Source organism: Engraulis encrasicolus, chromosome 8 (assembly GCF_034702125.1).
Source record: "Engraulis encrasicolus isolate BLACKSEA-1 chromosome 8, IST_EnEncr_1.0, whole genome shotgun sequence".
In the NCBI taxonomy this organism is placed as follows: domain Eukaryota; kingdom Metazoa; phylum Chordata; class Actinopteri; order Clupeiformes; family Engraulidae; genus Engraulis; species Engraulis encrasicolus.
In genome coordinates, this window is record NC_085864.1 from 15,817,900 (window position 1) to 15,833,531 (window position 15,632).

General features: G+C 45.7%; 1 protein-coding gene across 1 annotated transcript in view; it reads left to right on the forward strand.

Annotated features, from left to right (window-relative positions):
• The window catches only part of rpa1 (replication protein A1), a 62,621-nt gene that overhangs the window by 9,907 nt on the left and 37,082 nt on the right, over window positions 1-15,632 (forward strand). The window contains exon 12 of the mRNA XM_063205053.1: window positions 2,215-2,363. Coding sequence (XP_063061123.1) covers window positions 2,215-2,363 — 149 coding nt within the window. The remainder of the gene's footprint in view (window positions 1-2,214; window positions 2,364-15,632) is intronic.

Here is a 15,632-nt window from a genome sequence, read left to right on the forward strand (position 1 = left end):
AGTAGGGTGTGGACGAGAAGGGGTTGTTGGATGTGCGTGTTGGGTGTTGGATGATGATGGGAATAGGATGTGGTGGAGGAGAGTGGTGATGTTTTATTCAGGTGTTGTATTCAAAAGATGACAGATGGGGGAAGTGTGTGTGTGTGTGTGTGTATTTGTGTTTGTGTATGAGGGGTTATTGAGCAGAAGGTGTTTCTCCAGAGGTGTTGCTGTTGGATAGGAGAGTGCAGGGAAGCTAGGTTGTGCGTTTGTGTGTGTGTGCGTATATCAGGGGGTGTGGTGGTAGGGAGTGTGGTGGAGGTGGTGTGGGCAACACGGCTTCACATCAGCGGGAGCATACAGGGACAGCAGCGAGGGGCCGGAAGGGAATGGGATGAGGAAATAGAAGAAAGGATGGACCTGTGAAACCAGCGGTCTGGTCTGCGGAGCTCAGGTGATGTGATGTGAGATGGGGTGGGGGTATGGTTATGTAGAAGCAGCTGAGAATTGTGTGGGATGTGATTAGGATGAAGATGAGGGTGGTGTGGGGGTGTTGGACTAAGGTGCAGTTTGATTGGTGGATGGAGGTGTGGGGTATGAAGCAGGCTGCATGTGTGTACAGAAGGTGGAGGTGTTGGCATCACAGCACAGCCCCTCACGTGAGCATTTATAGGGTCTGATGGAGGCAGGGTTGTTGGATGAGGAGGATGCCATTGCGGGTTGGTGGATAGAGGTGTGTTGGGAGTATCTAGAGGGAACAGCAGGGGCCTCACACAGACCTCCGTAGATTTCCTACTGAATCTTTCCATAAAATCTGAAAAAGATACATTTGCAACTAAACTGTATCACTTGGTGCATAAACAGGTTTTCATGAAACTCATTCGTGTCAAATTCATTCGTGCCCATTTGGGTGCATTTGTGACGCTAGGTACGATTCGAGTCTTGGTTAGGTTACCGTATTGAAAATTTCAAGTGTTGGCGGCACTGTGCATGTGAGGATGGGCGGGGCCGCAAAGGGCAGATGTTGTGGTCTTGAGGTTGTGGGGGCGCCAGCCTCTTCCTCTTCCACCTCCTCTTCTTCCTCCTCCTCTTTCTACTCCTCTTCTTCCTTCTCCTCCTCCTCTTCCTACTCTTCCTACTACTCCTTCTTCCTCTTCCTCCCTCCACAACCTGCTCCTCTTCCTCCTCCTCCTCCTCCTCCGTGTTTATATTTGCCAGCCTTGGGCTTATCAGACTCTGCTGGAAGGAGGCAGTGTGAAGCGCCGCCGGTGCATAAAGAACCAGTTAAAATAGCAAGTACCTGTGTGTGTGTGGGGGGGGTGTCAGCTCCTATCAGATCCAAGGACTCCCGGCGCTTTGCTTTGGTCGCTCTCGTGATCTCACGCACACACACTCTCGCTCTCTCTTGTTCTCAGTCTGACTCACTGTCTCTCTTCTTGTATATGCTGTATACATTTTTATTAATAGAAAAGAGGTGTCGAGTGGCCCAGATGCCATGTGTAAATTTTGCATCTGTTTTTTTTCCTCACCAGACTGTTCCTGTTGTCTCGTCTCTCGTTACCTCCTCACCCTCTCCTTCTTCCTTCCTCTCTTAAATGCCACCGCTCTTCCTCTTTCTTGTCTTGTTGTTTATGCGCCACATTTACCCTGCTTCTGTCCATCAATCTCTCTCTCTCTCTCTCTCTCTCTCTCTCTCTCTCTCTCTCTCTCTCTCTCTCTCTCGTTCATTCTCCTAGCCCCCTCTACCACGACCAGGAGAATCAAATTACCTTCTCAATCTCCACTATTACTGTCTTCAATTTATAGTCTAGCCGCTAATCCCACATTCTGATTCCTCCTCAAGTCAAGTGTACTTTATTGTGAAAAATCTATGTAACAATGTTAGCGCACACACACCAAATACTGGTGTCACTTGCCTCTTGTGCACTTAACTTTAAACCTACTGCTACTGAGTGTTGTACAAAAACAATTTCGTTGCCGTTTTTTACAATGACAATAAACTCTTGAATCTAAATATCCCTTTCCCCCCTTTTCTGTGCATTAGGCCATTAAAAAAATGCTGCTTAATATATAAAGATTATCACACAAAGTATAAAGCGATGCCCTTTGTATTGAAGTGCTGAACATTTCAGAACTCCATTCAGTCCTACAGAACTGTGTGTGTGTGAGTGTGTCTATTTCTGTCTGTTTCTCTCTCCCTGACGTGTTCTCTCTGTCTCCCTGCTGTCTCCACAGGCAGAGAGTTTTGACGGCTCTGGGCAGCCCATCATGGCCATCAAGGGGGCCCGCCTGTCGGACTTTGGCGGCCGCTCCCTCAGCACCCTCTTCAGCAGTGTGGTCATGATGAACCCGGACCTGCCTGAGGCCTACAAGCTGCGTGGCTGGTCAGTGGCTGTCTGTGTTATAATAGTCGCTTTCTCTGTGTGTGTGTGTGTCTTTGTTTTGTGCGTGTGCGTGTGCGTGTGTGTGTGTGTGTGTGTGTGTGTGTGTGTGTGTGTGTGTGTGTGTGTGTGTGTGTGTGTGTGTGTGTTGAAGAGCATATGGTCTGCTCCAGGCCATGCTACCACAGCCAAAAGGTTGTGCGTGTGTGTATGTGTGTAAGTAATGTTAATAGACTATCCCCCCCCCTTCCACCACTCTGTCCCTTTTCCCCCTCCATCCATTTCTGTGTTCATTGGAGTTTGTCCTACTGCTTCCGTGTCACCCTCCACTTGCTTTACTTAAGCCACGGGCACTCTACCATTACTCATGTGTGCACTGCATCGAAAGCAGGGCCATGTGTGATGATAAACGCCTCAAATCGCTGCTTTTGACAGGCCGGCACCACAGTACACACCACATGAATATCTGCTCCACTTTTGTAATGTGTTGTTTTTAAGTTTCATACCACAAAGTCACGAGTTGTTACTGATGCCCTTTTCTGTGCAGTAGGGTATAAACGTGTTCTTTTTTATGGCTCAATATATAAGAATCACATCCCATAGTTAGTGATGCCCTGTGGTATTGAATTGGTTAACATTCCAGAACACCATAAAGTCGTACAGAACTGCGAATGCTGATGAGCTTGCCATGAAGTTGGGTTTCAAAAACAAAACGAATTCACAGTCGTACTTTGTCTAATCGGACATACACAGAGTAGGTGCATCCTACAAATGAGCATTGTATGAGCATATGCTCGTCAGAGTCGGTAGATAAACGTAATGAGATTCTAGCGTGCCTCCCAATGCTAAAACAAAAGGCCATATTTAAATGGGTCAACCTTGTGTGTGTGGGCATGCATCTGACTGTGTGTAAGGCTCTATCTTACAGTTGACTCTCCCTGCAGCCTCAAGAAGAGGCACTTAAAAGAAGGAACGGGGCCGTGGACATGTTTTAATTTCACGAAAAGTTCAAAGACGGCTCAGGGCTGGTGCTCTAGTGACTCCCGGATTAGTAGGCCCTTCTAAAGATGGGCCACTGAACCCTTCTTGACTTCACAAGTACATTTATGAAAGCTAAAGATTTGAACCTGATGACACTACATGTGGGACACGTTTTTCGCTCACTTCAAGAAAACTGAAGCATGTAAATTCAGAAAATGTGCAGTGGTTCATCTTTAACTTTTAAAATGTTTACTTTTAATTATATGTTAAATGTAATTGAAAAAGATCAACAATAGCAAAATGAGCAACTGTAGACAAAATGGAGCTGATGTCTGCATTGGGAGAAAGCATGTTTAACATGGGGAAGCTGGCCTGGTTGCACCATACACACGCTAATTTGTAATTTCATTTCTGCTGAATTGATTAATGTTTACTGGAGGGGAGAGCTGCTGACATTTGAATTGTGTGTGTTATTTTACCAGTTTTTGTACTGGTTGTCTCTAAGCCTGAAGAGGGCACAAGCGTTCACATCAGCCTTTTTATAGCCCTCAGTTAAATTCTTAGCCGACATGTAGCTGACGAGGGATAAAACGGCTAACCACGTGGGGCGAAAGCAGCCTCTTCCCTGCAGCAAGTCAGCCCCATTCACTTGACTTGCATAATTCAGTTGACAGTGAACTTGTATTTTTACCTCAGTTTTTCTTTTTCTTAAGCCGGCCCGTCTGCACCACCACCAACAACAACAAAAAAATGTGGTTTTATTTGATCTTTCTTAATTTCAATTTTAGTCCGCGAAGGGGAAATAAATCAAGAAAATCACACTAGTGATTAGTAAATATGTCACTTGTTGGGCTTTGCTATGCACACATTACATTATTTGACTAAATAGCCTGAAAGGAATCGCTTGTTTGGCCATTAGCATATGGTCTCTGAAGTGTTCCAGCTCCGTCTTGGTGACGACAGCCCCAAGCATCAGTTTTCAATTATTATTTTACGTTATTTTTTATTTTGTCCAGCTTGCCACATGTTTGTACACGCACACACTCACACACAGGCGCGTCGAGATCCCACCAAGACTGGTGTGTTGTGGATCAGTTTGTTTTGCTCGCTTGCCACACACGCACACATGCACACAGTGCACACACAACGCACGCTGCATGTTTGTCTCTCTCTCTCTCTACACACATGTACACCCACACACACTGCACATCTCCCCCATAACATACACACACAGTGTTTCCCTCTTCACACACACACGCACACAGCGCACACACAGTGCACACACAGTGCACGCTGCATTTTTGTCTGTCTCTCTCTATCTCTACACACATGTACACCCACACACACTGCACATTTCCCCCATAACATACACACACAGTGTTTCCCTCTTCACGCACGCGCACACACGCGCACACGCGCACACACACACACACACACACACACACACACACACACACACACACACACACACACACACACACACACACACACACACACACACACAGTGTGCCGCTGAGAGAGAGTGTGCATGCGCACGGGAGTGAGTGTGTGTGTGTGTGGCTCCTAGGAGCCGGAGGGCTAAAAATGACTCCCACCAGGCCCCCAGGAGAGGCCAGCCAGCGTGCGCACTCTTTAATGATGAGCATTTCCTTCATTAGCAAATTGGTGTATGTGAGGGCGGCGGCTGCTGCTGCTGCAGGGGAGATGGCTTCTCTGCTCTGCTCTGCTCACGGCTGCATACAAATGCAAATGGCTTTTAATCCTCAGTTAAGATTTTTTATTTATTTCTTATTTTTTTCCGATGGTTCCATGGTATGAGTGCACTTGATGACAAGAAATAAATGAGGATGGTGTGATGTGTTGAGTGTTTTTTCGTCTTTTTTTTTCGTCTTTTTTTTTCCTTCTCCATTTCGTTTCTTTATCCCTCTTTTCTCCCTTTATTGCTCCTTCCCATTGTCTCTTGACATTTTTATTATTTTTTTCCCTCTACCTTTTTAAATATACGCCTGGTTGTGCGATATGCCCAGAGTATGTAATGTTAGACGACACACCGGGGGACCGGAGCTGGCTTTTTTGCATGAAAACATGTGGTGTGGGTGATTTAAAATGTCAGCCACTATCACGGGAAAACAGGGCTGCTTTATTCCTTATTTCTTTATTCCTTGAAGACACCGTTAGTTTGTATTGACTGTGCGAAGGAATTGTAAAGCAGTTTATGACTCACTCTTTCATCTTTCTCTCCCTCTCTTTCCCTCCCTCGCTCCCTCTCCCTCTTGCCAATTTCGCTGTTCATTTCCCAGGTCATGGCACATGGTGTTTACCATATCCAAAAATAAGTACACAACTGCTATTGCTGCCATCTTGTTGACTTTTTTTTCATCTTTGTCTTCTTCATTTGCACCGAGTCGTACATTGGTTCTTGGCACAGCAGTCAGTGCCGTTTAAGAGCAGGGATTAAGCTGTGTTTTGCTTGTGTGTGTGTGTGTGTGTGTGGGCATTGTGCCCTGCCCCAGTGAAGTACAGAGTCAGCAGTGGAACCAACGGTGTGTGTGGCGACAGAGAAAGCAAATCGAGTGACTGGCTGAGTGAACAAGCGAGGGCGAGTGAGAGTGTGCACATCAGAAAGAGAGACTTGAGAAGGGGAAGGAAAGACCACCCTCCTCCTCGTCATCCATTTACGCCACCCACCTCAAACGGCACTCTCCTTAACCTCTCATACTGTCTCTGTCTCTCTCTCCCTCTCCCTCTCCCTCCCTCCTTCTGTTCTTCCCTGGGTGTCATTGGATTTGGCCTTTTCATCCCCGGCATCCGTTCGTGTTCCCTCCGTCGGCCAACAGCCAGTTAGGGGGCTGTCGAGCTTGATTTTATTTCCCCCGCAGCTGCGAGGACTCTCGATCGATGGATCTTTTGCTTGGTTTGCTCACCTCGGCTATCCTCCCCTCGCCGTGGCACCAGGGGCCAGTCGGCCGGCCATGTGTCCCTCAGGGAAATGCTGTGAAAGCCTCCTCTAATAACGCCATCGCCCCACCGCACATGGCACTTCCCAATTCATTCCAATTAATACGCCCCCCGGATTGGATCGAATACTCAGTGGCATGATGACGAAAACAAAACTTTTACTTCCGAATGAGCCTTCTCTCGCTCTCGCTCTCGCTCGCTCTCTCTCTCTCTCTCGCTCTCTCATGCTCTCTCTCTCTCTCTCTCTCTCTCTCTCTCTCTCTCTCTCGCTCTCTCATGCTCTCTCTCTCTCTCTCTCTCTCTCTCTCTCTCTCTCTCTCTCTCTCTCTCTCTCTCTCTGTATTGCTCTGTTTTCCAAGATTTTTTTTTACGTCCTAAAAAAAGTTGATTGTAATTATGACTATTTCTGTGGAGATATGAGTGTTTGATCTCCGTAATGAGGCCACTAGGATGGGCCTGTGGCACAGCAGGTGGCCGGGGAGGGCTGGGAAAGTCATCTTAATATGGCTCTCATCTTTGCTGCTTACTGAGAGAGAGGGTGAGAGAGAGCGAGAGACTCCACACACCTCCGACTTTCCCACCCCCTTCACACTCCCTCTAAAAGACCACCTCTTTATTTGTTTCTGTCAGCGCTCTCTCCGTCCGCTGGCTTGGAGGCTCAGGAAGGCTTTAAATCCTCATAATCATTTGGGTGGGGGTTCCACCACACTCTGCTGTCTCTCTGCCCCCCTCCGGTCTAATTAGTTCTTTTCCTTTTTTTCCCACCCCTCCTCTCCTCCTCTTCCGGAAGTCTCTGGAGGCCCTTTTTGGTTGCCACCACCACCAGTGGAGGTGAAGAGAAGTGCTCATTCCTTTTTTTTTCTCCCTGTTGTTTTTTTCCTCCCGTTTTCTCTTTCCCGGGGTCCTTCTGCTCACATGGAGAGGCAGAGATAACGAGCTATTAAATGTGCTGGAGGTGCACCCCTTTAAACTCACACACACACACACACACACACACACACACACACACACACACACACACACACACACACTCTGAGCAGAGGCTTCTCCTTTCCCTCCTTCACTCCTGCTCTGGTGCTGCACAGCTAACTGACCCGCATCTGCCGTGAAGCCGCCGCCTCCTCCTCATCTTCCTCCTCCTTCTCCTCGCCCACGGAGGAGGTCTTGCCGTGGCCCGTCAATTAGCCGTTCAAAAACGGCATGCTGTGTGGCAGCTTGACCTTTTTCACCATCAGCTTGCCTCCCCTCACTTTAAGGGGTGCTGAGAAGGAGCAGGAGGAACATGACCCAGATCCACCCTTCCTTCTCCTCCTCCTCCTCCTCCTCTTTTCTCCTCCCTCTCCTCTCATCAACTTGCCTCCTCCTAATTTAAGGGCTGCTTAGCAGGCCCTCACCCACACTCTTATCTCGCATTCTCCTCTCCACCCCAGCGTGCCCTCCCTTATTGAGATGGAGGAACATAGACCCACACCACCACCTTTTCCTCTTCTCGTTTTAGATCTCATTCTCCTCGTCTTCTCTAGTCCTCCTCTCCTAAACTTGCCTCCCGTTACTTTCCCTTTATAAGGAGGTGTATGGCCCTGACCCAGTCCTTCCTCCTCCTCCCGTGTAAGATATCCTCCTCATCTTCCTCAACCCGCCCCTCCTTACTTTTAAAGGGGTATGCCACTATTTTGGGGCTTAATACAGTTAAAATCGTTGGCTGGGGTTTATAAAGGTGGTAAAGTGTCTTATTTTTCATGTTAAGCGTTGTCTTGCTTTAAGACAATATTGCTTATGCTACACGGATCCATTGACTTTCACTAGCTTAGCGACATGCTCTCTCTTTTTACATGACAAATAAGACACTTTACCACCTTTATAAACCCTGGCCAACGATTTTAACTGTATTAAGCCCCAAAATAGTGGCATACCCCTTTAAGGGGTGCTCTCTTCCTCATCTTTTCCACTCCTCTCACTCTCTCATCCTATTCTCACCCCCTCTCCTCTCCACCGTTTTCCACTCCTCTCATTCTATATCTCCTCCTATTCTCCTATTCTCCTATTCTTGTCTCCATCCTTCAATACAGACTGATGCTGTATTGCAGGCCTCTGGGCTGCTGCTAGCAGAGATGAAGCTCAGTTTGACTTGGTAATTACAGTAGGCCTGATGTTGCAGACAGCACCACAGCGCCAAGATTGATGATGCTGCACGTTATGTGCCATATGGGGACTGTATGCGGTTACATAAATGCGGCTGCACGTCATCAGTTGATGTGTGTTTTAATGCCAGATGAAGGAGGGGGGTGCGGGTGCAGGGCTCCAGACTAACTTTTTGCACTGGTTGCACTGGTGCGCCTAAAAAATTTTTTTTAGGTGCACCAGCACAAAATTTAGGTGCACCCAAATGTTTTCACCACCCCATACACACACGCACCTCAGCATTAAAAAATAATAATTAAAAATAATAACAATAGCAATACAAATAGCAACAATAATAGAATAATAATAATTATTATTATTATTATTCTATTATTGTTGCTATATTTTAAAAGACCTGGAGCCTTTCATGTGCTATAGGCTAGTCTTCCAAATGTGCTCCTTATAAAAGACATGACAGTAGGCTACCTAACTAACACATCTTGGCTACAAGCAGTTTGGCTGGTAGAAAAGACCAAATGAGTAGCCTTTTAGTCAGTAGTGTTTGACTAGTAAGATAAGCATACCAGCCTTTTCTGCAATAAGGCTATGCACACAGCACAAGCACAGAGTTACAATATGAAGATAGATAGATGGATGGATATATATTTTTTAACAAACCCTGCTAAATGTCATGAATTTTAAAATCATTAGACACAAATAGCCTAGCCTATGTTCACAGTGGAATCTGAGGTGAATTGGGTTTTGTCCATTTCCCCGTTTTTGAGCGCTCTCCCTCTGCATAATGATTGTGGTATCTTAGCAAGCGCTACGAACAGACACGACAGCACTAGTGCGCTCGCTCGCTCACTCTGTCTCTATATCTCTCTCTCGTGCTGTCTCGAGGTGCATGAACGATGCCTTGCCGACCTATAGGCAGTATGTAGCCTGCCCTAGTCGCTTTCAAAAAACTCTCACAGAAGTCCCGACAGACTAGCGCATCACCTGTTGTTTAGCCAGCCAGCACGCGGCTGAAACGGGCAATTATCCGCACCCGTCTGCGTTTTTGTGCGGATGTTTAATATCCGCTCAAGCCATTTAGTTTTCCCCCGTGATTGTGACTCTCTCGTGTTTAAAATATCCTCAAGTAATTTTGCTGTTTTTACCATGATTGTAACTCTCTCGTCTGTTGCAAAACTGGCCTGGTTGAGAACACAAAACTCGCTGGCACATGTGAACTCGGATAGTTGAGCGAAATCGAACATTCTATTCTGAAACGTCGTGCTGCCTGTGAACGAGGAAGGGGGAGAAAGCTACCAGTAGTTCAGCGGAGTTGAAGGAATGACCGCATCCACACGTTTTGTTGTGTGATTATGGGCCACTACTGTAGAATGACCATTCATTTTATGTTCATTAAAACGGTTGTTTGGTAATTGATTTTGTTCTACTGATGGTTGGTCGCACCGGTGCGCCTAAAAATATTTTTTAGGCGCACCATTGAAAAAAATGGGCGCATATGCGACCAAATTGGTCGCACTCTGGAGCCCTGTGCGGGTGGTTTGTCTTATTAGTCTGACACATCAAGCGACGCCACAGATAGATGTCGCTACATGCGATGTGCCGTGTATGATTTCTAAACCGTTACATGACTAGTGCGAATGGTAATTTCGGTTACGCGTTAGTTGGTTAATGTTTATTAATGGCAGATGAAGGCAGAGCCGTGATGGAGGCGGATACTAAGACCGGCGATGTTGAGAAGTGGGATCCACTTCCTGTCACGCGCCCCACTGTGCCGCGTCGTGTCTCTCTTATCCCCCGTGGGGCCTGTTGTGCTAAATTATGCGACTATCGCTTGTGTCGGTCTAATATCCTCCTTCTGTTATCTCAGCTTGGTTGAATAGTGGGGAAACGCAGGCAAGCGTCCTATGGGTTTGGTTTCATCGAATGGCCCTTGTTCTCACACAAAAAGGCCTCTTCTGTGCGCATACTATGCATATCCCCTTGCTGCAAAGCCGAGGATGTGTTTTTGAAAAGGAAGATGGGAGAGGGGAGGAGGAGGAGGAGGGAGGGAGGAAGGGGAAAGAGGACCGAAAGAAGATATTTCCCCCTCCTTTGCGTTTGCGAGCATCAAATATGCCGTTTATAAAGCTGTGTGCGCCTAATATCTGTCTGTCTCAGGCCAGCACTGGCGCATAATTGAAACCCAAGAATAATTGAATTTCTTCAAGATTAATTAAAACGTTCGTTTATTTGCGCTGTTCGTTTATGGGATATGGCAATGCGGATTGTCTCATTAACTCTGCCTCCGCCGTTCCATTCCGGAATGATCCCGGGAAGGTAATTTGTCATAAAGCCTCCCGACTTAAACCATATGCATTTGATTATTGCCCTACTTTACGACTGTTTTTTTTTTTGCACTGTAATTGTGTTTGTGCAGACTGTGTTTTTCTTGTAGGGTAATTTTTAAATTATACCCCCCTCTCTTGTTTCTGTTCACTCTTCCTCTCTCTCTCCTTTCTCTCTATCTCTTTCCCTTTCTCTCTCTCTTTCCCCTCCTTTCTGAGTCATTCTTGTGTTTGATGTTTGTACTTGGATGGGTTTTTTTCACTATGTGTGTTTTTTTTCGAGTTCTGCCACTGGGGGGCAGTGTGTCCTCCCTCTCTGTCAGCCATTAGAAGATACAGCCTGCCTGCCTGTCTGTGTATTTCTTTTTCTTTTTTGTACCTAACCCACCATCTCCAGCTGTCACTCGTGGTCCATGTCATGTCTCAGTAAGTCACTGCTTGTCTCTGCCATCTTCTCTCTCTCTCTCTCTCTCTCTCTCTCTCTCTCTCTCTCTCTCTCTCTCTCTCTCTCTCTCTCTCTCTCTGCTTTCAATCTCTCGTCGCTTCTTCACCCTGCTGCCATCTTCCATCTTTTCTTTTCCTCCCACCGTCTCGCTCTGTCTCGTCTGTCCGGCCCCGCTCTCGCTCTCTGCTGGTCACTTAGTCACACTTGTGCGATCACTGCGAGCCGTCACTCTCGGCCCCGGTCGCATCTGTTTCCTCCCATCACTTCGCCGTGTCACCTGACTGTGATGCTGGGCCGCGCCGTGCCATACCGCCGTCGTCCCCACCAACATCAGTCTACAGCCATCGTCCCTTTCATCCTCCCCCATCTCATCCCTCACCCGCCTCTTTGTCATCTGTACAACGAGCCTGTATAAGGCGGTGCTACACTATGTTTCCGTGCATGCATCTCATGCAACAAGAGTGTGTGCCGAAAACGAGATGAGGCAAGACTTTGTTGCTTCAAGAGAGCAATTTGTTATGGGCATTGAGAGTGGCTCATACACAAACATGTCAAGAAAATGAATGACACATGAAGATCCAAGACAACAGACAAAAAACATGTCAAAAGTCATCACTGTAGCAATTGGAGGATATCATGGGCCTCCCGACTTTTGTAATGTTATGCGGGTAATGACTGGAGTACACAGAAGTGAAACTTCACTTTACATGCCAAAAATCCTTCAGTGGCGTTCATCCGGTGCGCGTGTTGTTGGATAATACATCACATGTGGTCGAAACCGGTAAAATCTACATGGAAACTGTTTTTTTGCTCCCAGTCTATTGATACTTAGTTATATTTCCAGAAGCCGAGGGCAGAAAGCCTCTCGGCTCTATACACATTTAGAGTACTTCACACATACTACAGGAAAACCACTACCCAAACACACATGTGCTGCATGCATATCACCCTCCACGCAGCTGTGTATGCTGACATGTTAAGAGATCATCCATGATTTCCTACAGACGCTTTAGGGGCAAGCTTGCACTGAAGCAGGGTTACCGCGTAAGGACCCTCGAGCGTCGGCCTGCTTCTGAATCGTCCAGCCGTTTACATACCTGGTTTGGGCCCACTGGCTTGTGATAACACGCTATCCACTGTTTGGCCACTGTCTGCTTATCTGCATTATAATGTGCCGCCTCGGGTGCAGCGGCTAGCTGTGTATTGCGTCGGATGCGTTAGGAGGAGCCTCACTGCACATTTGCACGAAAAAAGATTAATGTTCTGGGGAAGCGTATTGTTACATTTATTTTTGGATGAAATGTGGTAATAACCGCGGAGCCTTGTACTTGAACACTCCTGACTTAGTCTGGTAGGACTAAATAAATTCATGCTTTGAGAACAAACTCATCAATTTTTCTAGTAGCACAGCGGTTGTTTTGCCAAGCCGTGTCTACCATAGTAATGCAGTTCATGACGGAATCCTGTCATGGTCAGGTTTTTCCAGACACATATACATTTTTTTTATTATTATTTCCTTTTCTCTTATTTCTTTCTTTCTTTATTTTCTTCTATGTCTTTCATTATTTTATATATATATATATATATATATTAGGGGTGGGCAAACATGAAAATCTTTAATCGCATTAACTCAATGACTTTCTGTGATTAATCGCGATTAATCGCATAGCTTGCGAAACCCAAAAATAATAATAATAAATAATAAATTAAATGAATAATAAATTAAATTAAAATATGTTATAAATCAATAAAATAAAATAATTAATAATAATTTGCATATGTACTGTGTAAATAACCTATGTAGGTCTAATGTAATATTCCACAATGGAAATGTAGGCTATTTGCCAACCTATCAGTCTAAATTATATAGGCCCTAGTAGGCTATATGCCTATCCATACTAATGTAACAATTGATTGCATACAATATTACACTAGGGCTATTTAAGATTGTAGGCTAAAACAGATATATTAGAAATTAGAAACTCAAATTAGGATGGTCTATATGGGCCTACAAGAAGAAAGAAAAGACTTGTCACTTAAAAAAAAGGCAACAGGCAGGCTTGCGTCTGAGATATGTCCCGCCTTCTCTCACCAGGGCTTTTTCTGAACGGGGAAATAAGGGCGCCACGCCCTCATACTGCGTGGATGCGCCCTCATGTTTTTTTTTGTTTTTTTTTTGGAGCGCACCTAGAACATTTCTCAATATAAAGTTACATAGTCATAAAGCCTCATTAATCCACAACATTGTAATGATAATACTGATCTAATCAATCTAAAGTGCTAAATGGTCGAAAATGGAGACAGACACGCGCTTTCGCATTGATAATAGTAACTTTTCTGCACGTCTGAATACGAACCATTGCAAGATGCCGGCAGAGCTCAGGGCGCACCTTGTCTCGAACTGAACATTAGATCAACCAGCCAAGATTCTCCTGTTCAAATGCTTGCGGCGTGATAATTGAATAATTTAGGGGAAAATGAATTGTTATCGTGACCTCTACCGTTTAGGCTATAGCCTGTTTCTCCAATAATCATTGCGCAGGGTGACTGCCTGCCTGAGCACCTACAACGCCGTAGCTCACGAAAAATGCTGGTGAAGTTAGGCCTACTCACTGTTTGGGCCGCAACAAGTTCTTTTTTAGTAAGAGGGGGAGGGGGGGGGAGAGCCTGCGTCCACCCTGATCGCATATGCCCCTAAAATAAATGATTGTGCGAGTAATGGAAAGGGCGCACGTGTGCGAGTAGATGTTTTAACCCTTTCAATTGTATTTTGCTCCTAAAATAAATACACCCCATAGAGAAACGCAGGAACGTGTGAACGAGAGAAGGCGCAAAAGACAGCGTGCGCGTCGCCCACATAGAGACGCAGACAGACAAACAGTCGGGGGAGTTTTGAAATAAGATAAGCGTCGGGAGTATCGAGCGCTTCCACTGACGGAGAAGAGCTGGAGAGAAACTTTGGCGCTAGAATAGCCAATTCTCCGCTTAGCACAAATGCTAACAAATGCTCAACCTGTTAACTTTGTGAGAAGAAATAGCTTCGGTTTATACATACACCTATCTTGTAAGTACGTGGCTAGTACTGTTTATGTTACTCCTCCTGAGACCTTGGCAAGGGAGGACACATAGCAGGCTCTCTGTGCGCTCACTTGCTCAACTGTCATCATCATCACGTCATGTGAAGTCAGTATTTTCTTGGACAGTCTCGGGGTGTAGCCTAGGTTTTTGATGTGCAAGCCTTCAATATTGCCAAATTGTTATTTAGAGGAAATGTGTTTGGTTGGCATCCACTCTTTTTTGTTTCATTTCTAAAATGCAAGTATAGAACAATGTTGTATTTTCAATGGGTAATGTTCAGATTACTGAGTTGCTGTTACTGTGGTACCAAATGCAATTAAAAAAAAAAGTGTAACCCATATGGGTAGTCTAATCATAGCCTCATAGGCTAGCGTAGGCTACTCATCTGCGAGTCATTGTATTTTCAGGACAGAAGTGCAATTGCCTCTCTGGTCTCTCTCTTAAAAAATCTGCCCCCCTGACCAATTTCATCCCAGCCCTGCCAGATCATGAATATTTACCCATGTAGCCTACCAGAAAAGTTTTGCTTAATGGCTTAATTTGTGCATTTCATATAGGGAGGGAAATATGCTCCTTTTTCTTCTCAGCCATTTTGAAGTGCACTAACATTGTACTTTTAGGATGTCCACAAAAGTAAAAAATGTCCCTCTCAGATAGTCTCAAAAAGCCCCATTTTACCTTCATTTTTTTAAAAATCGCGCACCGCAGAAGGGGACGACAACCCCCCCGTTCCTCCCTCATACTAAAAAATCCTGGAAAAAGCCTTCTCTCACTGTCAAAGACTCCCACCTTCTCTCTTATCTGTCGCTATTATTTAAGGTGTTTCAGCGACTAGAAACTAATTGACTGTCTGTTGGCATTGGCAGCAATTACATCTTTCAAAACAATAACGTTGACATGACTAACCCCTTCTTAGGCTAAATGCTGACAAGGTTGCAGATGTCGCGAAATCATAGCCTACTCCATGTTGATGCAGCCTACTATGCACGCGCAGCCCCATGTAGAAGCCAAAACGTGAGGAATGTAATATCTTGCGGTCCGCTTTTTGATCAGGGCTTTAGTAAGTCGGCGTGGCGTTATGGACAGCTGATAGACGGCTAACATAACAGTAGACTACCTTTTCATGCTGACCGTACAATAGACGGACTAACCTTGCGAGCTGCAAAGGCGAGCCGCATGCTTCTCGAGAGTTGCGCAAGGAGGACTGTAGAACTGTGTACCGAAAATGTCCATTCAGAAGTTGACGTCCTTCTGTAGGCTATGCCTGTTTTGTTTTGCCTACTTTTCTAGTCATTCTTCTTCTGTCAGCAGTCACTGGAAGCAGCAACAAGCACGCTGACGCTTTCA